Raw genomic sequence first — 27,401 nt, 5'->3', positions numbered from 1 at the left:
ACCGACATAGTGTGTCAGAAGGTCTGAAGGGGCCATGTAGTCTGAAGTACTACAGCTCCTGGGAAGAGATTATATGAAAGCCAAATATATTGCAGTGAGCATGTAGGAGAGCGAAGCACAGTAGAGGAACACCGATGGGAGACCAGCCACGAGCAGGCTGCCTCCTTCTGAGGCGCAGACACCGGTACCCGGAACATCGAGGACTGTAAGAAAATCACCGACTTACATCAGAGACCGGCAGGACAGCTGAACTGCAAGTTACGTGTCCACCACACTCACATGAGACACAGTAACACATAGAGCCCGGGGCATGCTAGAGTCCCTATAAACAGGCTCAAGTTACCTGTCATGCAGGTATTGTCCTATCCTATATGGGGGACAGAGACAAACTGTGAGGTCCTTATCTGAAGCCATAGGCAGTAAGGGACTAAAACACCACCGTGCTAGAGGAAGGCTTTGATCTCCACCTGCATAAGGGGACTCCTAACTTGCCTCCAAGCCGACCGGACCCTGCCTGCCCTGTGATCTGGTACCTTGGACTGTGGCTGCCTGAAGTCTTCAGTAAACCAGGTAAAGAGACTGCAAACCTGTGTCCTTGTTCTTTACTGCGCCATTCACCATCTTCCATCTACACATCGGGAGCCCTGGGGATACACTTCACCTGTGGGAAGTTATACCATCTAGCTGCCATAACATCACCCCAGAGGACCCCTTAAAGCAGTGTCGGTCCCCACTGACCGAATACCACAGGTGGCATCACGAACATAAACTTTATTCCCTTTAAAGACTTTCCCCTTTACATGGCCGCCCAGGGCCACGGTCCGGGTCACCACCGTGACATCCCCCTGTGAACACAGGACCCGGTACCGAGTACCCCATGGCCCTGGTGGGCGACTCACTTTCATACAATGTATGGGAGACTGTACTGCAGGGACATCATACTGTATGTTGGGGAATGTAGTGTTTGGGATACATCATACTGTGTGTGGGCATGTTGGTTGCATCATATTGTGTGTTGGAGGCTGTTTGGGGGAATGTTTTGTGGAGAAATCATACTGTATGTGAGGACATGTACTGAGAGAGGCATTATACTATATGTGGGGAATGTATTGTTTGGATATCATACTATATGTGAGGAAATATATTTTAGTGACATTTTACTGTGTGCAGAGGAATGTACTGTGGGGGGCTTTATACTGTATGTGGGGGCTGTACTGTATGTGAGAGAATGTATTGTGAGTGGAGTTATACTGAATGTGGTAGAATGTACTGTAGGGATATCATATTGTATGTGGTGAAATGTACTGTGCTGACATTATGCTGTGTGTGTAGGGTGTGCTGCTGAGGGCATTGCACTGATTGTGTTAGAATGTACTGTGGGGACCTCATATTGTATGAGGGGGAATGTAGTGTGGGGGAAATATGCTATGTATACTGTGTGCAATGAGCACTGTAGCAGGCCATGAAAGTGGTAACGTATTGCAGAGGAACATTAATGGGTTTCACTAGGACGAATATTATTACTATGTAGCAAAAATAAAGAAATGAGAGGGGTTAAGGAAGAGGATGAGCATTAAATAGAAGTTGTCACAGATTGCTTTGTACGATAGAGTAGGTGACTATTCACTATCTTTCAAAATTGGGAGGAATAATAGTATGTGTATAGTAGTCATTAGTGTTGAGCATTCCGATACTGCAAATATCGTGTATCGGCTGATACTCGCTGTATTGGAATTCCGATACCGAGTTCCGATATTTTTGCGATATCGGATACCAGAACTGGAAGTTCCCACAGTGCAAAAATGCAGTATAATTGAGTGTGGGCAGTGCGTGGGCGGAAACTGCGTGTCTCTGTGCGGACGGGGTCTGTGCGGGACTATGGGTGGTCTGTACAGCCTGCCGGGGGGTCTGTGCGGCCTGCCGGGGGGTCTGTGTGGCCTGCTGGGGGGTCTTTGTGTCTGTGCAGGCATCGTCCGATGGGACTACAAGTCCCATCGGACGATGCCTGCTACAATGACAGTGATTGACACATTAGCCAATGATGGGACAGTAGTAGTCCCATCATCCGGCTAATGTGTTGAATGTAAAAAAAAAACACTACATACATGCTACATACATATATGCTACATACTACATACATGCTACATACATGCTACATACTACATACATGCTACATACATGCTACATACATGCTGCATACTACATACATGTTACATACTACATACATGCTACATACATGCTACATACATGCTACATGCTACATACATGCTACATACATGTTACATACTACATACATGCTACATACATACTACATGCTACATACATGCTACATACATACTTCATACATGCTACATACTACATACATACTACATACATGCTACATACATGCTACATGCATACTACATACATACATACTACATACATTACATACATACTACATACATACTACATACAACATGCATGCTACACACTACATACATACTACCTACATACTATATACATACTGTACTACATACATACATACTACATACATACTACATACAATACATTCAAACATTACATACAATACATACATATAGACATACAGTACATTAAACTTAGATTACATACTCACCATTACCTGTGACTTTGTTCCCCGAAACCTGTGTCATCTGCAAAAAAAGATTAAAATAACAAACAACCAATATACTCCCTGTCCGCAGAAATCCACGAGTGTCACACGATGATCTCCCGTGGAGAACGGCAGCATCAGCTTGTGCGACCGCTCTCCAGGTGCTCCAGGAACACAATGACAGGAGGAAGGTATCCTTCTGCACTGTATTTCTCCGCCACTGTAAAAAAAAAGTCCCTAGTCTCACTTTATGACATTGCTGTGTGAGAAATTTTCCCACGCAGCAATTGCCATAAAGTAAGACTTTGAACTCAGGTAACCTCAGTGATACACTGCAGGAGCCATTGTCTCCTGTCAGTGTGTCACTGAGGGTCCTATAGAGCAGTGACATCACCCGATGTCACTGTTCTATAGGGGAGATTGTCGTGGGATACTCGTTATTAATTGGACTATGGCGGACAGGTAGTATACGGTTTATTATTTTACGTTTTTTGCAGGCGCTGAAGTATTGTAAGTATGGTTAAATGAAGAATATTAAAATACTTTTTTCCTAATGTGTGTGTGTTTTATTAATCCTTTATTACTATTGGATTAATAACAGATAGAAATCTTATTGACGCCTCTCCGTTATTAACCCGGCTTAATGTCACCTTACAATAGCAAGGTGACATTAACCCCTTATTACCCCATATCTCACCGCTACATGGGAGTGAGAAGAGAGGGGCTAAGTGCCAGAATTGGCACATCTTACAGATGCACCATTTCCGGGGCGGCTGCGGATTGGTATTTGTAGCGGGGGGGCAATATCCATGGCCCCTTTCTAGGCTATGAATATTAGCCGGCAGCTGTCTGCATAGCCTTTCTGGCTATAAAATATAGGGGATCCAATGTCATTTTTTGGTGGGGTCCCCCTATTTTAATAGCCAGTAAAGGCTACGCAGACAGCTGCGGGCTGATATTCACAGCAGGCTACAAATATTGGCCCCCGGCCATCGGCTTTCCCCCTCTTGCGCAGAAATTTTTTTTTTAAATTAAACGCTCATTAAGGCCTCTTTCACCCTTGCGTCGGTACAGGTCCATCGATATGCGTCGGGCTGACGTACCGACGCACGTTGTGAAATTTGTGCACATCGTGGGCAGCGAATGCAGTGTTTCAACGCATCCGCTGGCAAAAAACGTATGAAACTGAGATGTGAAAAACGGCATCAAAACCTGCATCAAAAACTGGTGCAGTTTTGATGCAGTTTTTGCCGCTGTTTTTGATGCAGTTTTTGGTGCAGGTTTTTAGCTCGGTTTTTGATGCTGTTTTTGATGCAGTTTTTGTTGCAGGTTTTTGGTGCGGTTTTTGATGCTGTTTTTGATGCTGTTTATGATGCTGTTTTGATGCTGTTTTTGATGCTGTTTTTGGTGCGGTTTTTGATGCTGATTTTGATGCTGTTTTTGATGCAGTTTTTGGTGCTTTTTTGATGCAGGTTTTTGGTGCGGTTTTTGATGCGGTTGTTGATGCAGTTTTTGGTGCAGTTTTGATGCAGTTTTTGGTGCAGTTTTGATGCAGTTTTTGATGCAGTTTTTGATGCGGTTTTTGGAAATAAATAAATAATCGGAAAATGTGCATGATTTGAATGGAAACATGCATGAAAAAACAGATTCGGAGGCCGGATTCATCATGTTACATCTCAGTTTCATATCTTTTTTGCCAGATCCGTTGCTGTGCGTTTTTTTGCAGGACAGAAAAAACGTTCCTCTTTATGTGTTTTCCGTCCGGTGGAAACAGCTTTTTTGATGGATCCAGCAAAAAACGGATGAAACGTGTGGCCATCAGGCACAATCCGGCGCTAATACAACTCTATGAGAAAAAACGGATCCAGCGGAAAAAACAGATCCAGTGGAAAAAAATGGATCCGACGGAAAAATATGGATCCAGCAAAAAAAAAAAGGATCCAGCAGAAAAAAATGGATCATGCAAATGTGCTCGCAGGATGCATTTTTTACCCATAGACTTGTATTAGCGACGGATCGCGATGGATGGCCACACGTCGTGTTTTGTTGGACCGTCGGCACGAAAAAACGTTCAACTGAACATTTTTTGTCCGTCGCGTCCGCCATTTTCTACCACGCATGCGCGGCCGAAACTCTGCCCCATCCTCCCTGGACTTCAGAATAGGCAGTGGATGCGTTGAAACACTGCATCCACTGCCCACGATGAGCACAAATTTCAAAACGTGCGTCGGTACGTCGGCCCGACGCATAGCGATGGACGCGTACCGACGCAAGGGTGAAAGAGGCCTTTGCGTAGCCTTTACTGGCTATTAAAATAGGGGGACTCCCCCAAAAAATGAGGTGGGGTCCCCCTATATTTTATAGCCAGAAAGGCTACGCAGACAGCTGCGGGCTGATATTCATAGCCTAGAGAGGGGCCATGGATTTTGCCCCCCCCCCGGCTACAAATACCAGTTCTCAGCCACCCCGGAAATGGCGCATCCGTAAGATGCGCCAATTCCGGCACTTAGCCCCTCTCTTCCCACTCCCATGTAGCGGTGGGATATGGGGTAATAAGGGGTTAATGTGACCTTGCTATTGTAATGTGACATTAAGCCAGGTTAATAATGGAGAGGCGTCAATAAGACGCCTATCCGTTATTAATCCAATAGTAATAAAGGGTTAATAAAACACACACACATTAGGAAAAAAGTATTTTAACATTCTTCATTTAACCATACTTACAATACTTCAGCGCCTGCAAAAAACGTAAAATAATAAACCGTATACTACCTGTCCGCCATAGTCCAATTAATAGCGAGTGTCCCACGACGATCTCCCCTATAGAACAGTGACATCGGGTGATGTCACTGCTCTATAGGACCCTCAGTGACACACTGACAGGAGACAATGGCTCCTGCAGTGTATCACTGAGGTTACCTGAGTTCAAAGTCTTACTTTATGGCAATTGCTGCGTGGGAAAATTTCTCACACAGCAATGGCATAAAGTGAGACTAGGGACTTTTTTTACAGTGGCGGAGGAATAGAGTGCGGAAGGATTCCTTCCTCCCGACATTGTGTTCCTGGAGCCCCTGGAGAGCGGTCACACCAGCTGATGCTGCCGTTCTCCATGAGAGATCGTCGCGGGACACTCGTGGATTTCTGCGGACAGGGAGTATATTGGTTGTTTGTTATTTTAATCTTTTCTACAGATGACACTGGCTTCGGGGAACAAAGTGACAAGTAATGGTGAGTATGTAATCTATGTTTAATGTACTGTATGTCTATATGTATGTATTATATGTAATGTATGAATGTATTGTATGTAGTTAGTATGTATGTAGTATGTATGTAGTATGTAGTATGTTTGTTGTATGTAGTATGTATGTATGTAGTATGTATGTTGTATGTAGTATGTTGTATGTATGTAGTATGTATGTTTTATGTAGTATGTATGTATGTACAGTATGTAATTGTCAGGACTCTGAACATTTTTTATTACCTTTTTGTGCATTACTGCCCTTTTCCAAGATGGCGTCTTTGGTCTCATGTGCACTGTGTCTTCCTGCTATAAAACTCCACCCCAGCTTTCAGTCTGTGCTAGAGTATTCTGCCTTGCATCCAGCTCCTGACCTCTGGTGACTCCCTGGCTATATACCTGGTCCTGTGAACCTGTGCGGTTATCCTGCTACTCTGCTATGAGTTCCTGCTGCATACACCAGTTCCAGTAATCCTCCTTCATCTGCTGCTTGTGTTTACTTCCATCTGCATTTGCTGGACATGTAAGCTGTTGCTGCTCTGCAAGAACCTGAGACTATTACCCAGACCTCCCTGGTTGAGCGAAGATATTATTTGAACTGCCTTATAAGCATATCTATCTGTGTTTAGGACTAAGCAAGCACTTATTCGTGTCAAGTATCCTCATGAATAATTGTGCTTCATAGACTTTCTGCATGATTGCATTTTCCTCTGAAGTTTCCTACAGACTGCTGAGCTGCATTTGATATTTGCACCAGGTGTTGTGGACTTGAGTTTCTCTCTGCACCTGTTTCAATCACCGTGTGATAATATAGATGTTACCACTTATAAAACTGTGTCCTCTAGTTGTCTTGTTCCACACAAAGAGTCTCCTGAGTTATCCCCTATAATTATTACAGTAATGTAGGTAGCATGTACAGTATGTAGTATGTATGTAGTATGTATGTAGCATGTATGTAGCATGTAGTATGTATGTAGCATGTATGTAGTATGTATGTAGCATGTATGCAGCATGTATGTAGTATGTATGTAGCATGTATGTAGCATGTATGTATGTAGCATGTATGTAGTATGTATGTAGTATGTTGTATGTAGCATGTATGTAGCATGTAGCGTGTATGTAGCATGCATGTAGCATGTATGTAGTAGGTATGTAGTATGTTGTATGTAGCATGTAGTAGGTATGTAGCATGTATGTAGCATGTATGTAGTATATTGTATGTAGCATGTATGTAGCATGTATGTAGGATGTATATAGTATGTTGTATGTAGCATGTATGTAGCATGTATGTAGCATGTATGTAGTATGTATGTAGTATGTTGTATGTAGCATGTATGTAGCATGTAGTAGGTATGTAGCAAGTATGTACCATGTATGTAGCATGTATGTAGTATATTGCTTGCTTTGAGAAACACGTGATGGTGTCTCTGCGGCTTTTCTACATTCATTTGCATATTACCCTTTAGGGATGGGGGCAGTGTTCTGGATCACTGTATTGAGAAACACGTGATGGTGTCTCCGCGGTGTTGGATATTTTGATCTCCCCGAGGTCATTCACCATTATATTTATAGTCTTTTCACTAGGCACTGCTCCTAATAGCCAGTTTCCTACTCCACACTGATGAGGGGCAAATACCCCGAAACAGCAGTCTGTGGATGAATACCATGTTTTGGCATAGGTGGTTTTCCTTTATTGGATGCTGCCCTTCCCGTGGTTGTTCCTTCCCGGTGAAAGACCTGGCTATTCATTGCTTGCGTTAAGAAACACGTGATGGTGTCTCTGAGGCTTTTCTACATGCATTTGCATATTTCCCTTTAGGAATGGGGGCAGTGTTCTGGATCACTGCGTTGAGAAACACGTGATGGTGTCTCTGCGGTGTTGGATGTTTTGATCTCCCCGAGGTCATTCACCATTATATTTATAGTCTTTTCACTAGGCGCTGCTCCTAATAGCCAGTTTCCTACTCCACACTGATGAGGGGCAAATACCCCGAAACAGCAGTCTGTGGATGAATACCATGTTTTGGCATAGGTGGTTTTCCTTTATTGGATGCTGCCCTTCCCGTGGTTGTTCCTTCCCGGTGAAAGACCTGGCTATTCATTGCTTGCGTTAAGAAACACGTGATGGTGTCTCTGAGGCTTTTCTACATGCATTTGCATATTTCCCTTTAGGAATGGGGGCAGTGTTCTGGATCACTGCGTTGAGAAACACGTGATGGTGTCTCTGCGGTGTTGGATGTTTTGATCTCCCCGAGGTCATTCACCCTTATATTTATATACCAGTACATTGCAGTCACCAGTACGTTCTGCCCAGCCTGTGCTTCTGGAGGCATGCACCTGTACGTGGACGCTATATGTGGATTAGGTACACTGTGTGGCTCAGAAGGGAGGAGGCATTTAGATTTGGGAGTGGAGAATTTGCTGAATTTCTTTTTGCTGGTGAGGATCAATTTTACTTTTCCAGGACCTTTGTACTACCGGTAACGTGGAAGCCCCCTATAATTCTGTTAACAGATGACAGACCTGAGTGAGGGCTTGCTTTTTTGTGGATTGAGTTGAATCTTTTATTGGAAACATTTTACATAACGTTTGGGATAAAACTGACCACTTACGCTGACCAATTACTTTGGGGTTTCTATTTAAATCTCTGAGTGACGTGATTCAGATGTAACCCCCGAGGAATCCATTCACTATAATGAGGCAGCAGAGTTACTTTGGACTCCGTCTGGCCTCTGTTCAGCCGTGTCCTTCTTTTGAGAAGTGCACAGAACTGTGGCCGATGGCACTTTTCTGCAATCCTAAAAAGACGGACACCACCGGATCACAGATAAGACAGCGTCCACAATGCCTCCTTCTACCTCATTATAGGAAATCTTTCTCCAGGGGTTCCTTCTGAATCCCATATTTCAGAGATTAACACAGAAACTCCGGTGCAAGCACTCAGCGTAGTGCGTGGGATAAATATGCGCTGAGCCTTACTGCAATCTTTGAGAGGCAAAATGAAAAAATCTACAGCAGGTGAAGAATTGGTTTTATTTATTTTCTACACTGTTTCTCATGCGGTATAAGTGGTTAGGCAACTTTATTTTTCAGGTTGATGTGATTACAGCGATACCAGATTTATATTGGCTTTTTAAGTTTGGCTGCTGCCACACACTAAAATACGCTTTTTGCTGCCAAAAATTGTTTTTGCATCACTATATTTTGAGAGTTATAATTTTTACATATTTTGGTCCACAGAGTCACCTAATGGCTTTTCTTTTGCAGGATGAATTGACGTTTTTATTGGTACCATTTTCGGGCACATGACATTTTTTGATCTCTTTCTATTCCGCTTTTTGAAAGGCAGAATGAACAAAATACAGCAATTCAGGAATTATTTTTTTTTTGTGGGTTTTATGCTGTTCCATGTGTGGTAAAATTGATAAGGCAGTTTTATTCTTCAGGTCAGTGTGATTACAGTGATACTTCATTTATATAGTTTTTTATGTTTTAGCTCTTTTACACAATAAAAGCTATTTTATAGAAAAAAATATTATTTTTGTATCGCTCTATTCTAAGAGCTATAACTTTTATTTTTACACTGATGGAGCTGTATTGTGCCATGTTTTTTGCAGCACAAAATGACAACATTTTCAGCAGAACCATGTTTATTTATATCCATCTTTTTGATCAGTTTTATTCAACTTTTTGTTTGGCGGTATGATGATAAAGCAGTGTTTTTTGCCTTGCTTTTTATTTAGTTTTTATATGGTGTTTACTAAAAGAGTTAACTAGTGAAACAGTTTTATAGGTCGGGTCATTGCGGATGCAGCGATACCAAATATGTGTACTTTTATTGTAAACTTATATTTTTACAATATCTTTTGTTTATTATTTTAGATTTTTTGTACAATTATTTAAAAAAGTTTTAAAAAAATAGGACTATCATTTTTTGCAGGCTGATCGCTTGTATAGCATGGGGATGCAGCAGTATCCCTGTGCTGTACAAACTTTCAGGTCTGCTCTGACTGAGAAAGTTGCTGATCATCCACTGCCCATGATTAAGCAACATTCCTAGCTCTGGTGAACCAGATGTCATCATGACAACATCGGGTCACCATGGCAGCGATCGGGACCTTGCGGCTGGCTTCCGGAATGCTGCGATCACGTGTGCGCAGGCAATTGCGATGACGTAATAATACATCCCTGGTCAAATAGGTCAAAATTATGCTTTTGCCTCATCATCGCAATCCAGATGGATATGGAGATTTGAAACTTCCAATCATCTCAAATGCCAATGAGGAATCAGCTGCCTCTGTCTTCTACATGTGACTCTGTGAGTGCAAAGGTTTCCTTTTGCTTATTGGTGGAGCACATGTCAGCTGACAGGCTTTCCACAAATCAGAGCTTCTGCTCAGTAAAAATGGAAGCTCCACCCTACCAGTGGCTTACCGGTGACTGATTCAACAGGCATGAATGAAATACTGGTCCAGGTCACATGATTCATGGATGGTCAGGGAACTAGCAGGTGACAACATTAATTCAACTATATCTGTGTGCTGAGGGCTCAAATACAGTTGAAATCTGGACATGCCCCTTAGGACATGAGGACGGTTCCCCAAATCTTGCAATGTCCAGCTTGATTTAGCTCATTTGGGAAATATGCAGACAGTGTAGATAGACTGTTATGCAGACATGTAAATTTCCCAGATGAATCCTACAAGATCTCTTGGAGAAATTTTGGTTGCTCATACGCATTTGAATTAAATTAGTTCCCCCACAAAATATGATGCCCTAATGTAAGGAGGAAGACCGAGCTGCAGGTGCCTGCATCATGCTGGGTCTGGAACTCCTGAGGATGCATCCCATGTTGCCAGGGGAGAGAATAGGGGACAGGACAGGCCCCATGCCTCAGGTAAAGGGGGCCTCACTAAGCCAGGCAGTAAGGAGAAAGCGCACAAAGAAACAGTTTCCTGCTGGTAGTGAGTGCAGAGGCAGGCGTGCGGCGCGCTCCGCAGTATGAGACACAGCGCGGGGCAGAACTGTGGCAGAGCTTTCGCGTACGGGCCACTGAGCCAGTGAGAGCGCCGAGCGCCCGGCTAAGCAGAGTTCAGTGCTTGCGCAGAGGAGCGAGGGCCCGGTGCTGAACCCTGAGGTGCGTCCCCCATTGCTGACAGACGCACAGTGGCACCCGTGTGGGATACAGATTACTGCAGCGATCCTCTCTTCGGCTGGCACATAGAGGAGCGCACGCTGAGCAGAGCCGTGCAGAACAGCCATTCAGGTGACTGCAGCTGAGAGAGACGCATGCCACGAGGAACCTTGCTGAGAACTTTACTCTTTTTCTCCGCAGTTAAATGGACTAGGGGCTCAGTGGGTAAAACCGAAGACCGCCTGCTGCCACCAGAAGATGGATCATGACTCATGAGCTGAGGAGCCTCCTCTGAGGACATTTCATAAGCTGAAACTACAACTCTGATCGGATCATCTGCTGCTGAGGAAGCCAAGGACATGATAAGTTTATTAAGTGAACTGTTGCTGCATTGCCATTGTTTCCCTTTCCTTCATTTTTATTTAACTGTTTATCTCCCTGTGAGGAGTACCTTCACTGTTAAATTAAATTGTTAACCCTTGCTCTGCCTTTCTTGCGTCACTGCATCCAGCAACTTGCTTACACTAACACAGTGTGATGCCATTTCTATTGTTCTAGGACAATGTAAACTATGGTCTATAATCTCCAAATAAACAGAAGCGCTGAATGGATGGAAAATGAATTCAGAAACTGCATAGTCATTATTAATAAGCATTAAAGAAACATTCCCATCAAAGAGAGAGTCAACATAGAGAGAGAAAGTAATAAATAACATTGAGAAAAAAATATGAAAAATGCTACACTAAAATTGTGGCAAATTTATCAGCGGTGTAAAATACATACTTATGTGAGTCCACCCTCACTCTAATTCAATAAAATTCCAATAACAATTATCTGTGTTAGGGTTGGATCACAGAACTGTATTTTTGGTCTGACTGCTGTCTGTTAAAAAAAATGAATCACACTCAGACCACTGTTTTCAATAAGGCAGTACTGATGAATTATTTTTTTTTCAGTAACCAAATCTACACGTGAAAAAAATTCACAGCATGCACTAGTTTCTTCCGGAAATCAAATTAGGCCCATCCATTCCAGTCGATAGGTGCATAAAAAATTGTATTCACTACAGAGCCACAGTATAGCATCCGCTTTTTATGGATACTTTGCAATTCTGTAACATAGGAAACTGAAAATGGTCTTGTAAATTATTAATGATTCCTGTTGTAAAATAATAGATTGTATATAGATGACAAGAAAGAAAATAATATTTCCAATTCTCTGGATGAAATTGAACGATTTTTTATATGCTTGTATAAACCTACCCTACCAAGAGAATATCTAGAACTAATCTTAAATTTCTGACAAAGTTCGTCACCTCTAACTACAGTTATTGCTGAAAGCATTGGCACCCATGAAATTGTTCCAGAATATGAAATATTTCTCCTAGGAAATTATTGCAAATAATTTTTTTTATAGATATGTTCGCTGACACTAATTCACCCTAAGCCTGCAAGACAGCTTGAATTTCTTTGGAACTTGATTGGGGCTGCTTATCTACCATCCGGACCATCCTGTTTTGCAACTTTTCATCAATTTTTCTCTGCTGTCCATGTCCAGGGAGATTAGCTACAGTGCCTTGGGTTGTAAAATTCTTGATTATGTTACTCACCAAAGATAAACATCAAGATCTCTATAGATGGGCTTAAAACCTTGAGATTGTTGATACTGTTTAACAATTTTGGTCCTCAAGTCATTAGACAGGTCTCTCCTCCTCTTTCTGTTCTCCGTGCTTAGTGTGACACACACAAACACACAATGCAATGATTGAGTCAACTTCTCCACTTTTCATCTAGTTTCAGGTGTGATTCTCATATTGCCCACTACTGTTACTTGCCACAGGTGAGTTTAAACAAGAATCACATGCTTGAAACAAAGTTGTTTCCCAAAATTTTGGAAAGGTGCCAACAATTTTGTCTAGTCATTTTTGGGGTTGAGTGAAATTATGTCCAATTTGCCTTTTTTTTCTCAGTTTTTTTTTTGTGTTGTTCCAATACACATAATGGAAATAAACATATGTATAGCAAAAATGTGTAACTACAAACATTTCTGGGAGAAATACTTTATTTTCTTGAACAATTTCAATTGTGCCATCACTTTGGGCCATAGACTATAATATGTAGAAGTTGAAAATAAAAATACATATTAGTACAGCAAAAAGTATGAAAAGATAATCAAACCTGTTATTTTGCACTGCTCCCCACTGTACCCTGGGCAGCATTTCCATTCCAATGATGTCACTATATTATGTTTCAGTCTATACGCAGACTGCGAGATCACTCGATTCCTGGATGAGTAGAAAGAGATGCAATGAATGACAAAAGTATTGTTAAATAATAGTAAATTACCTTCTTCCTAATATTTTGGAGAGAATAAACTCAGACCCATTGCATGCCACTTACTCCTATCAATTAAGTTCCATAGTGTTAGGACATAAAGTATGTCAACAAAAATATAATGGGAAATCGGCATACACTGGCATATTTTTTTTTATAAATTTTCAGGAAGCATTGAGATATTGACCTCGGAGATCCCTTTACAGGGCAATACATAAGAAAGGTGGGGAGTGGAGTAGGGGTAGTTTAATTAGCACAGGACTTCTGCTATCTGCACTTTGTTCTTTGTATTTATACGATTAAGTTTGCATTCCAGCATTGATGTTGGCAATTTATTGATGTTTCATCTCCAACAGTTCCATTCTGGGACTGGCTGCCAGTCCCACCATTTGTGGGCAATTTATGTACACACCCATTTTTAGACCGCCACATCCCTAAATTTGCAAGGACTGTTTCCCAAAAAATTGCATGACTGTAAAGTATGCCATTGTGGCATAAAGCTGTGCAATGATTCATTTGAGTGCTGCATTTTTGCAATCCAAACCTCTATATTAACACTGGACTCTAAACCAAAACCCTATATTAACCTCAGAGCAAGATGTTATACATTGTGATATAATGGAGGAGCACTGTATGATAAATTCAGTGCTGTGTTTCTGTAATATATGTGCAGCGTCCCAGAGACCTGGTCGTTGCAGTAACATCGCTCTGCCGCTAAGGGGAGTGATGGTACGTCTGATGGCACTAAAGGGGTTCACCTGACCAGGTATCACAGACACCAATACACTTCATAGTCTGGCCTCCAGGGGGAGCTAAGGGCGCTATGTATTAGGCCACTCCTCACAATCTGGTAAAACTGGGGGTTAGATAGAAAGTTAAGGCCCCGTCTCACATAGCGAGATCGCTAGCGAGATTGCTGCTGAGTCACTAGTTTTGTGACGCAACAGCGACCTCAGTAGCGATCTCACTATGTGTGATACGTACCAGCGATCAGGCCCCTGCTGCGAGATCGCTGGTCGTGTCGGAATGGCCTGGACCTTTTTTTGGTCGTTGAGGTCCCGCTGACATCGCTGAATCGGTGTGTGTGACACCGATCCAGCGATGTCTTCACTGGTAACCAGGGTAAACATCGGGTTACTAAGCGCAGGGCCGCGCTTAGTAACCCGATGTTTACCCTGGTTACCAGCGTAAATGTAAAAAAAAACAAACAGTACATACTCACCATCTGATGTCCGTCAGGTCCCTTGCCGTCCGCTTCCTGCTCTGAGTGCCGCCGTACAGTGAGAGCAGAGCACAGCAGTGACGTCACCGCTGCGCTCTGCTCTCACTGTACGGCGGCTCAGTCAGTACAGGAAGCAGACGGCAAGGGACCTGACGGACACCGAAAGGCGAGTATGTACTGTTTGTTTTTTTTGGTAACCAGGGTAAACATCGGGTTACTAAGCGCGGCCCTGCGTTTAGTAACCCGATGTTTACCCTGGTTACCCGGGTGCTGCAGGGGGACTTCGGCATCGTTGAAGACAGTTTCAACGATGCCAAAGTCGTTCCCCTGATCGTTGGTCGCTGGAGAGAGCTGTCTGTGTGACAGCTCCCCAGCGACCACACAACGACTTACCAATGATCACGGCCAGGTCGTATCGCTGGTCGTGATCGTTGGTAAATCGCTATGTGAGACGGGGCCTTTAGACAGAAAGCTGACTGGGTTGGAACCAGGCAACATCCTGTGGCAGAGGGTGTTGCAGGGGAAGATTCAGGGGGGTCCCTGTCAGGGGTGGGATCCTGACAGAGGCCTAGCGAACAGAAAAGAACGTTAAGGAACCGCGCCTGCACTACATCGCGGCGGTATCTCAAGAAAGGCAAAGAAGCGAGGTTTATTGTGGAGAGTGAGAAATGAGATCAAAGCAACAAGGAGATAACACCAATAGGAGTCATGCTGTAAGATCGAGGCAACATCCTATTGAGGCGCGTAGCCGGTGGCCAGAACGCCGAGGAAGTATTAGGCTCCAAGCAATACTTCAAACAGAGGCAGGACAGTTGATTTTAGGTTGGCTGTCTCACCAAAATCACCTATCACCTAAGAAGACATAGGGGGCAACTGTGGGAGAGGGGCGACGCTAGGGTCCCGGAAGAACTCCAGGCCTTCCCGTCATACGGGTGCATCCTAGCCATATCATCTGGGGGACGGAGAAGAACATCAGAACAGACATAAGTTGTGGGAAATAACATCAGAAACAGACACAACAGTTGTGAGGACTATCCCGTGGTGCTCAGCAGGGAAGTACTACAACACACAGGCGCTAGAAGGTAGGCACAGATTTCCACCTGCAAAGGGAACTCTGGAGGTGCCATCGGACCGGCCGGTCTCTTGCAGCCCTGTTAACCGTACTCTGGATTGAGGACCTTGAAGCCTTCAGTAAAGAGGTAAAGATACTGCAATCCTGTGTCCTCGATATTCACCGCGAACTGCACTACGCACCACCACTTGCACCTTTCATTGGACGCCCCTTAGCAGGGTCACGGACCGGGTCTAGCCACCGTGACGACCGCAGAACCGAGACAGAGAAGCCCGGTACCGAGTACCCCGTGGCCCTGCGTCTGGGAGCGCTCCAAAACTTGGCGTCACGAACAGGATCTACTTAAGCCTGAAGAATCAGGTCATGTGTGCCTTGGAATTGTGATCTATTGTGCTTGAACTGTGACTTATTGCCAAAACTGTGTATTGCCACTTGCCGCCAAAAGTTCCTGCCAAAACCGCCGCCATTGCAGCGCCACAGGGAGCGCAGAGGAAGAAGAAGGGCGTGCCATGGGAGGAGACTACCAAAGCGGTGCCAAAAGCGGCGACCGCCCCCTCCGACTACTGCTGCGAGATGACGACCTGCCTAGAAGCAGAGGAGAACCGCCCCCTGGATTGCAACGGCGGGAACGGGAGGAAGAAGAAGCTACGCCCTCAGAAAATGGAGGGGCAACGTGCATGTGCCACTAAAGATCCCGGAGCAGGGATGGAGCCAAGCGAGTCCCAGAGCAATGGCGAAGTGATCCTGGCCTGTCCTCGACTACCAGAGACGGACCCGAGTCCACTGCAGCTGGAGGATCTGGACCTCTCGGCGCCGCAGGCGGCGGAGCTGAGCCAGCCCATCCCGAACATGGAACCAGCCGATTCGAAGCAATGGGGGTCGGAGCTGCATCAGGAGACCGCCCTGGAGGAACCGCAGTCCGGGCTGCAGCCTATTCCAGTGTCCTTGTCAACGGAACAGATCGACATCGGTGGAATCACATCAGACGCAGGTATGGAAAGCGTCCCTGCTCCCCCGACCGATCCTGCTTCCTTGATCGCTCCCCAGCCCAACAATAACCGAGTTTTCACCGCTGAGCTAGTGATACTGACCCCAGGCACCATGGAGAAGCTGGTGCCTCCGCTACCCTCCACGATGGGGGAACTGCTAGATGTGAGCTCCGAGGGGGTGACCTTCCAATGGGACACTCCACGGGTCGGGTCAGACGGGGCCAGGCAGGAGGGCCTCAGTATCGCTGCGCTCACCTGGTAACAGTATAAACAATGCTTAATTCGACAATGGCAAAACCGAAGGGAGACAGGACCAAATGACCCACCGAGAGTACAGAGGTCAAAGACTGAACACAACAGGAGGAACCCGGTCAGGCAAGGGACTGTACTAGCCTTCCACCCGAAGCTGGGTTGGGGCTCTATACAAGAACCGGGACTACCGACCGATATCTTCTTTACCAGCTACAATGTGAAAACTCCATCCCGCAATCGATATGACAATCAGCTACCATGTAAAGGGGACCAGGTGACCTACACCCGCCACCAGAGCGTGCAGGGGTGGTGCGCTCGAGACGTCCAACGGTGCGAGCCGGTAGTAGTGCCACCCGCTGTCCCACTGACGACCAACCCTGATTTGACCAACACCACTACTGTTGCTAAGGTGTGTATTTTTGCTGCCACTGAACTCGCAACCACAGCCGATATTCGAATCCAGACACCAGGTGATCTGGCCGTGTCTGGGAGACCAACTAATCGTACTGATACTGCATCCGCCGAGGACAAAGGACCACAACCTCCCCGGCCGGTGAGTGTCCGCCACCAATTGATGCAGTGTAATCTTCTATAAGGATAAACATTGGAACCACGAGAATGTATATAGTTAACTGTTCGTCTTTTTGTGTTTCTCTGCTGCTATAACCCGACCAGGGTTATCTCTTAAAGGGATCCCTTAGTTGACCCGGGATCCCTATTTTTGCCTTTTTGATTGGTTCATCACTGTTTTAAAGACTACTGAATCATGGACGGTGAATGGCTCACAAACTGTTTTGTACATAGTTCGCACCTTATTAACCCCTTAATCCCATATGACGTACTATCCCGTCAAGGTGACCTGGGACTTAATTCCCAGTGACCGGATAGTACGTAATAGCGATCGGCCGCGCTCACGGAGGGAGCGCGGCCGATCGCGGCCGGGTGTCAGCTGCCTATCGCAGCTGACATCCGGCACTATGTGCCAGGAGCGGTCACGGACCACCCCCGGCACATTAACCCCCGGCACACCGCGATCAAACATGATCGCGGTGTACCGGCGGTACATGGAAGCATCGCGCAGGGAGCGGGCTCCCTGCGGGCTTCCCTGAGACGATCGGTACAAGGGAATGTACTCACCTTGTACCGAGCGTCTCCTCCCTGCAGGGCCCGGATCCAAAATGGCCGCGGGGCTGCATCCGGGTCCTGCAGGGAGTACTTCCGGGTGCCGTGCAGGCGCTGGTAAGCCTGCGGCGATGTGAGTGAGATCGCCGATCTGATAGAGTGCTATGCAAACTATCAGATCGGCGATCTGTGATGTCCCCCCCTGGGACAAAGTAAAAAAGTTTAAAAAAAAATTTCCACGTGTGTAAAAAAAAAATAAAAAAATTCCTAAATAAAGAAGAAAAAAAAAATATTATTCCCATAAATACATTTCTTTATCTAAAAAAAACAAAAAAACAATAAAAGTACACATATTTAGTATCGCCGCATCCGTAACGACCCAACCTATAAAACTGTCCCACTAGTTAACCCCTTCAGTGAACATCGTAAGAAGAAAAAAAAAAAACGAGCCAAAAAACAACGCTTTATTATCATACCGCCGAACAAAAAGTGAAATAACATGCGATCAAAAAGACGGATATAAATAACCATGGTACTGCTGAAAACATCATCTTGTCCCGCAAAAAACGAGCCACCATATAGCATCATAACCAAAAAAATAAAAAAGTTATAGTCCTCAGAATAAAGCGATGCCAAAATAATTATTTTTTCTATAAAATAGCTTTTATCGTATAAAAGCGCCAAAACATAAAAAATGATATAAATGAGATATCGCTGTAATCGTACTGACCCAATGAATAAAACTGCTTTATCAATTTTACCAAACGTGGAACGGTATAAACTCCTCCCCCAAAAGAAATTCATGAATAGCTGGTTTTTGGTCATTCTGCCTCACAAAAATCGGAATAAAAAGTGATTAAAAACTGTCACATGTCCTAAAATGTTACCAATAAAAACGTCAACTCGTTCCGCAAAAAACAAGACCTCACATGACTGTGGACCAAAATACGGAAAAATTATAGGTCTCAAAATGTGGAGACGCAAAAACTTTTTTGCTATAAAAAGCGTCTTTTAGTGTGTGACAGCTGCCAATCATAAAAATCCGATATAAAAAACGCTATAAAAGTAAATCAAACCCCCCTTCATCACCCCCTTAGTTAGGGAAAAATAATAAAATTAAAAACATTTATTTATTTCCATTTTCCCATTAGGGATAGGGCTAGGGTTAGGGCTTGGGTTAGGGCTAGGGTTAGGGCTAGGGTTAGGGCTAGGGTTAGGGCTAGGGTTAGGGCTAGGGTTGGGGCTAGGGTTGGAGCTAAAGTTAGGGTTGGGGCTAAAGTTAGGGTTGGGGATAGGGTTAGGGTTGGGGCTAAAGTTAGGGTTAGGGTTTGGATTACATTTACGGTTGGGATTAGGGTTGGGATTAGAATTAGGGGTGTGTCAGGGTTAGGGGTGTGGTTAGGGTTACAGTTGGGATTAGGGTTAGGGGTGTGTTTGGATTAGTTTCAGGTAGAATTGGGGAGTTTCCACTGTTCAGTCACATCAGGGGCTCTCCAAACGCGACATGGCATCCGATCTCAATTCCAGACAATTCTGCGTTGAAAAAGTAAAACAGTGCTCCTTCCCTTCCGAGCTCTCCCGTGCGCCCAAACAGGGGTTTACCCCAACATATGGGGCATCAGCGTTCTCGTGACAAATTGGACAACAACTTTTGGGGTCCAAGTTCTCTTGTTATCTCTGGGAAAATAAAAATTTGGGGGGCTAAAAATCATTTTTGTGGGAAAAAAAGGATTTTTTATTTTCACGGCACTGCGTTGTAAACTGTAGTGAAACACTTGGGGGTTCAAAGTTCTCACAACACATCTAGATAAGTTCCTTGGGAGGTCTATTTTCCAATATGGGGCCACTTGTGGGGGGGTTATACTGTTTGGGTACATCAGGGGCTCTGCAAATGCAACATGACGCCTGCAGACCAATCCATCTAAGTCTGCATTCCAAATGGCACTCCTTCCCTTCCGAGCTCTGCCATGCGCCCAAACAGTGGTTCCCCCCCACATATGGGGTATCAGTGTACTCAGGACAAATTGGACAACAACGTTTGGGGTCCAATTTATCCTGTTACCCTTGTGAAAATACAAAACTGGGGACTAAAAAATCATTTTTCTGAAAAAAAAAAAGAATTTTTAGTTTCACGGTTCTGCGTTATAAACTGTAGTGAAACACTTGGGGGTTCAAAGCTCTCAAAACACATCTAGATAAGTTCCTCGGGAGGTCTAGTTTCCAATATGGGGTCAATTGTGGGGGGGTTGTACTGTTTGAGTACATCAGGGGCTCTGCAAATGCAACGTGACGCCTGCAGACCAATCCATCTAATTCTGCATTCCAAATGGTGCTCCTTCCCTTCCGAGCTCTGCCATGTGCCCAAACAGTGGTCCCCCCCCCACATATGAGGTATCAGCGTACTCAGGACAAATTGGACAACAACTTTTGGAGTCCAATTTATCCTGTTACCCTTGTGAATATACAAAATGGTGGCTAAAAAATCATTTTTCTGAAAAAAAGAAGAATTTTTATTTTCACGGCTCTGCGTTATAAACTTTAGTGAAACAATTGGGGGTTCAAAGCTCTCAAACCACATCAAGATAAGTTCCTTAGGGGGTCTACTTTCCAAAATGGTGTCACTTGTGGGGGGTTTTAATGTTTAGGCACATCAGGGGCTCTCCAAACGCGACATGGTGTCCCATCTCAATTCCAGTCAATTTTGCATTGAAAAGTCAAATGGCGCTCCTTCCCTTCCGAGCTCTTTTATGCGCCCAAACAGTGGTTTACCTCAACATATGGGGTATCGTTGTACTCAGGACAAATTGCACAACAACTTCTGTGGTCTAATTTCTTCTCTTACACTTGGGAAAATAAAAAAGTGGGGGCGAAAAGATCATTTTTGTGAAAAAATATGATTTTGTATTTTTATGGCTCTGCATTATAAACTTCTGTGAAGCACTTGTTGGGTAAAAGTGCTCACCACACATCTAGATAAGTTCCTTAAGGGGTCTACTTTCCAAAATGGTGTCACTTGTGGGGGTTTCAATGTTTAGGCACATCAGGGGCTCTCCAAACGCAACATGGCGTCCCATCTCAATTCCAGTCAATTTTGCATTGAAAAGTCAAATGGCGCTCCTTCGCTTCCGAGCTCTGTCATGTGCCCAAAAAGTGGTTTACCCCCACATATGGGGTATCGGCGTACTCACGACAAATTGTACAACATCTTTTGGGGTCCATTTTCTCCTGTTAACCTTGGTAAAATAAAACAAATTGGAGCTGAAGTAAATTTTGTGTGAAAAAAAGTTAAATGTTAATTTTTATTTAAACATTCCAAAAATTCCTGTGAAACACCTGAAGGGTTAATAAACTTCTTGAATGTGGTTTTGAGCACCTTGAGGGGTGCAGTTTTTAGAATGGTGTCACACTTGGGTATTTTCTATCATATAGACCCCTCAAAATGACTTCAAATGAGATGTGGTCCCTAAAAAAAAATGGTGTTGTAAAAATGAGAAATTGCTGGTCAATTTTAACCGTTATAACTGCCTAACAAAAAAAATTTTGGTTCCAAAATTGTGCTGATGTAAAGTAGACATGTGGTAAATGTTACTTATTAAGTATTTTGCGTGACGTATCTCTGTGATTTAAGGGCATAAAAATTCAAAGTTGGAAAATTGTGAAATTTTCAAAATTTTTGCTAAATTTCCGTTTTTTTCACAAATAAACACAAGTTATATCGAATAAATTTTACCAATAACATGAAGTACAATATCTCTCGAGAAAACAGTGTCAGAATCGCCAAGATCCGTTGAAGCGTTCCAGAGTTATAACCTCATAAAGGGACAGTGGTCAGAATTGTAAAAATTGGCCCGGTCATTAACGTGCAAACCACCCTCGGGGCTTAAGGGGTTAAAGGTGCCCCCTACTGGTTTTACAAGAAAAACAACTCTTTGCGAAGAAACTGTTCCTGGAAACAGTACAGGAGTTCCTGCCTTACACGAACTTGCAGCTTGAAAAGTTGCGCTACCTTCAAGAGACTTGGTTCCCTCTTAAAGGGAACGTTCACCAATAGCACTTAAAGTATAATGTTGCCATGTTGCCTTAAGAGAAGTAGCAATAATGTTTATATGTAGAAGTAATATGTAGTTAGTCAGTTATAAGAAAATGTTTGATAATGTTGCTAGAGATTGAGGACAGGGAAGTGAACCCGTACGGGGTTAGATGGTGAGTCCTCCTAGGAGACATAGAGAGATGGTTCAGTGTTCCTTTGCTAAGAAAAGAGGCAGTAGGCCTGGGCAGACAGACAGGCGGTCCTGCATAAGACAAATCAAGAGGAAAGTGTTGCACTTAGAAGAGAGAAGTGATAAAAGTTAATTTATATTTTAGGAGTTTTATAGTAAGCCTTTAGTGGATTCAGCTTATACGTCCTTAGAGGCAAAGTTAAATTATTGTTGAGAATTTGCACTAAGTAGAATACCCGGCTGGGAAAGAAAAGTTATTTATAGGATGTTATTTAAAATATTTAACCATGTTCTGTTTGTAACGTTCAAGTGTTCTCACCTCCCATAAAGGGAAGCTCTGTTCAAATTTACTTGTTTCTGCATTTCAAAAATTGTATGTCTTTTTGCTGACATGTATTGTTGTTTTCTTCCCAGTCCAGGAGTACTGGATTTAACCGGGGGGAGTGCAGCGCCCCAGAGACCTGGTCGTTGCAGTAACATCGCTCCGCCGCTAAGGGGAGTGATGGTACGTCTGATGGCACTAAAGGGGTTCACCTGACCAGGTATCACAGACACCAATACACTTCATAGTCTGGCCTCCAGGGGGAGCTAAGGGCGCTATGTATTAGGCCACTCCTCACAATCTGGTAAAACTGGGGGTTAGATAGAAAGTTAGGCAGAAAGCTGACTGGGTTGGAACCAGGCAACATCCTGTGGCAGAGGGTGTTGCAGGGGAAGATTCAGGGGGGTCCCTGTCAGGGGTGGGATCCTGACAGAGGCCTAGCGAACAGAAAAGAACGTTAAGGAACCGCGCCTGCACTACATCGCGGCGGTATCTCAAGAAAGGCAAAGAAGCGAGGTTTATTGTGGAGAGTGAGAAACGAGATCAAAGCAACAAGGAGATAACACCAATAGGAGTCGTGCTGTAAGATCGAGGCAACATCCTATTGAGGCGCGTAGCCGGTGGCCAGAACGCCGAGGAAGTATTAGGCTCCAAGCAATACTTCAAACAGAGGCAGGACAGTTGATTTTAGGTTGGCTGTCTCACCAAAATCACCTAAGAAGACATAGGGGGCAACTGTGGGAGAGGGGCGACGCTAGGGTCCCGGAAGAACTCCAGGCCTTCCCGTCATACAGGTGCGTCCTAGCCATATCATCTGGGGGACGGAGAAGAACATCAGAACAGACATAAGTTGTGGGAAATAACATCAGAAACAGACACAACAGTTGTGAGGACTATCCCGTGGTGGTCAGCAGGGAAGTACTACAACACACAGGCGCTAGAAGGTAGGCACAGATTTCCACCTGCAAAGGGAACTCTGGAGGTGCCATCGGACCGGCCGGTCTCTTGCAGCCCTGTTAACCGTACTCTGGATTGAGGACCTTGAAGCCTTCAGTAAAGAGGTAAAGAGACTGCAAACCTGTGTCCTCGTTATTCACCGCGAACTGCACTACGCACCACCACTTGCACCTTTCATTGGACGCCCCTTAGCAGGGTCACGGACCGGGTCTAGCCACCGTGATGACCCCAGAACCGAGACAGAGAAGCCCGGTACCGAGTACCCCGCGGCCCTGCGTCTGGGGGCGCTCCATATATCTGACCATATACTTTCTACACATCAGTACTACTAATATAACTAGAGAGTAAATGCAACTCCATGATCCTGAGCTTTAGGCTATGTGCACATGTTGCAGATTTTTCTGCGGATCCACAGGGCATTGGCCACTGCAGATCTGCAGCAGTTTTCCATGCGTTTACAGTACAATGTAAACCTATGGAAAACAAAATCTGCAGTGCACATGCTGGGGAAAAAAACGCGCGGAAACGCTGCGTTGTTTATTCCGCAGCATGTCAATTCTTTGCGCAGATTCCGCAGCGGTTTACACCTGCTCCATAATAGGAATCCGCAGGTGTAAAACCGCAGGTGGAATTCGCACAAAAACCACGAAAAAACCGCGGTAAATCCTGCGGATTTACCAAAATCAGTGCAGAAAAATCCGCACACCTTTCCGCAACGTGTGTACATACCCTTACACACTGACAATATACTGCTCATCACAATCACCACTGTGCACTATGTATAAGGGCAGACTCTGACTTTGAAGGGCCCATGTGCAGGAACATGGAGAGGAGATTAGAATCCAGTTGACACGTGATCGCACATATGCAAATTGCATTCTTGTAGTCATATGACCAGCCATTTGTGCTGAGAATACAGGGGAATCATTACAGTGTGCATATTCAATGATTCTAGAAATCTGTCTAAAGCACATAAAACACCTTTATAAATGTGATTGTTGTAATTGATTTTCAATATTTCTAGTAATTAAAATCTTACTTGTATTTTACAGCTATTATACAGGTATATAGAGTTGCACATTTATATAGACACTAGATGGTGGCCCGATTCTAATGCATCTGGTATTCTAGAATATGTATGTATGTATACAGCAGCCACATAGCATATAGCACAGCCCACGAAACACAGACAGCCACGTAGTATATAGCACAGCCACATAGTATATAGGAGCCACGTAGTATATAGCAGCGACGTAGTATATAACAGCCCATGCAGTATATATCACAGCCACGTAGAATATAGCACAGCCCACATAGTATATAGCACAGCCACGTAGAATATAGCACAGCCACATAGTACATGAACCTACCATTGCCACTCTATATCTCCTCCCGAAAATACATAAGAGTTCCTCGTCACCGTCCGGCAGGCCGATTGTTTCGGGTAGGGGAGGCTTTCTGGAGAATGTGAACAGATGGATCGATTTCCACCTTCAACCCCTGGTCTCCAATCTTCCCTCCTTTCTTAAAGACACTGGGGAGTTATTGCGCAGGGTCGACGGTTTGTGTTTTGGCAGTGAAACTCTACTGGTTTCAGCAGATGTTGAGTCCCTCTATACGAATATTAGACATTGTGATGGCATTACTGCTGTGAAATACTATCTTGAAACCTCCACATTATCTCATGGATTGAGGGACCTTCTGCTGGAGCTACTAGAGTTCACTCTTACTCACAATTTTTTTGTGTTTAAGGGGTCTTTCTACCTGCAGCTCCAGGGAACAGCGATGGGGGCGTCCTTTGCGCCTTCATACGCCTGTCTGTTCCTGGGGCTGTGGGAGAAGGACCTCTTCCTGTCTGACGAACAGGGGTCGGTGGATCGTGTCCCCCTTTGGACACGTTACATCGACGATATCTTCTTCGTCTGGCAGGGCACATCCGTTGATCTTGCGCAATTTATTTCTACACTTAACAGCAACGACCGTAACATCCATTTGACATTTGTATGGAGCTCGGATAGTATAGATTTTTTGGATGTTACCATCTCCAGAGATGCCTCAGATATGGCTCAGAAAGATGTTTTCAGGAAGAGTACTGCTACTAACACACTTCTCCACGCTTCATCCGGGCATCCACCTCACATGATTAGATCTGTCCCTACTGGGCAGTTTTTGAGATTACGTCGCATCTGTTCTACAGATGTAGATTTTGAGAAGAGAGCTTCGGATCTGAGGGAACGTTTTCTAGCAAGGGGATACAGTGGTAGAGTAATCAAAAAAGCATATCATCGTGCTAAGTATACCTCTCGCCAACAATTGCTGTATGGGACTAGATTGGATGCTAGACGTCAGGGTGATCAAGTGAGATTCATTACCACCTTTACCTCACAGTCGAGTAGGGTGAGGTCGTCACTTGAAAAAGCATGGCCCATCCTTAAAGTGGATGCCATAATTAGCAGGTTTCTTCCGGATAAACCACTGATTACCTTTCGCCGTTCTAGAAACCTTAGAGATTTTTTGACACAGAGCCATTATGTGGGACCACGTCCATCTACGTTTTTGGATGTTGGCCCTGTTGGGGGTGGTTGCGTCCCCTGCGGTAGATGCATCGCCTGTACCAACATCGACCGATGTGCTACCTTCACGGACTCCAGTGGCAGAAAAACTTTTGATATCAGACAGCGTATCACGTGTACTACAAGATATGTAGTATATTATGCTTCTTGCCCTTGTGGCTTGATATACGTGGGTCTGACAACTCGCCAGCTGAAGGTCCATGTTCGTGAGCACGTCTTAGGCATTCAGGCGGCATCTACGTAGGTGGACGCTTCCACCCTTAAGACATTGCCCAGGCATTTTAAGTCGTTTCATGCTTGCGATGGCTCGTTATTGCGGGTACGCGGCATTTATGCCCTCTGGATTAATATCCGGGATGGCCAACTGTCTAAACGGCTGGGTATGATGGAGTCACGCTGGATATGGACGTTAAAGACAGTCCACCCACATGGATTAAACGAGAATCTTCCCTTTGCTCCCTTTCTCTAGTCGCCCTGCCCCTGCGCACTTATCATGTTTGTAATGCTGCATTGCATTTTTTCATGTGGTTTTAATACGTGTTTTTAATTGTAGTATCCATATGTTCTATGTGGGTTCATGATTGGAGGTATACTCTTTGCAAGGATGACGTTATCGGATATGTGAAGGACCATCTGAATCCATTGGAGTTGTTTTTTCATCTGGATCGATTACTGCTATGCCTGCTGGAATTGGTTCTCCTTGGACATTTTTCTATACATATAGTGATGCTGTTATATAATAGTTTTATTCATTTCCTTTTTGGATATATGCAGTATTGGTCCGACGACCCATGGATTATTATTTATATTGTTCTCCATATTCTGTGCATATCTGTATGTATATATCTAGTTTTGTTGTCTGCCCCTTTTTTATTTTTATTTCCAATGTTGATTGTTTGTATATGTGTATTTTGTCTTGATTTGGGATTAGTTATATATTTACATAGTTATTTGTGACTAGATGGCAGCCCGATTCTAAAGAATTGGGAGTCTAGAATCCATATATACTTTATTTATTCAAATGTAAGAATAATACAATTAATAAATAATAGTAAGAAAGAACAAAAAATGGCTGCACTCACCAGCTCTTGACAATTCTTGTTATTTAAGGTACAGTTACAAAGGATCCATGAACATGCTTATGAGGAGAGGGATGAAAGACATCAGACGACAACTTTGCGTGTTGTGGCAAATGCCACATCAACGGTTCTTTGCTTAAGAACAATAATGTAAATAATAAATAATATGTATCAATAACTATGTATATTGGTATGTTCTATGACATTTTAAAATATTTCATTATTATGTGGAAGGGCTCTTAGTACCCATACTGGCGCATACTTGTGTGCCCATGAG

General features: G+C 44.1%; 1 protein-coding gene across 1 annotated transcript in view; it reads right to left on the bottom strand.

Moving 5' to 3' along the window:
• The window catches only part of MMRN1 (multimerin 1), a 169,076-nt gene that overhangs the window by 33,006 nt on the left and 108,669 nt on the right, over positions 1–27,401 (bottom strand). Inside the window, exon 3 of the mRNA XM_077277211.1 lies at positions 13,161–13,267. Coding sequence (XP_077133326.1) covers positions 13,161–13,267 — 107 coding nt within the window. The remainder of the gene's footprint in view (positions 1–13,160; positions 13,268–27,401) is intronic.

The sequence above is a fragment of the Ranitomeya variabilis genome, chromosome 1 (genome assembly GCF_051348905.1).
Source record: "Ranitomeya variabilis isolate aRanVar5 chromosome 1, aRanVar5.hap1, whole genome shotgun sequence".
Classification (NCBI taxonomy): Eukaryota; Metazoa; Chordata; class Amphibia; order Anura; family Dendrobatidae; genus Ranitomeya; species Ranitomeya variabilis.
Note: the sequence above shows the minus strand (reverse complement) of the source record. Positions and strands in the feature narration are given on the sequence as shown.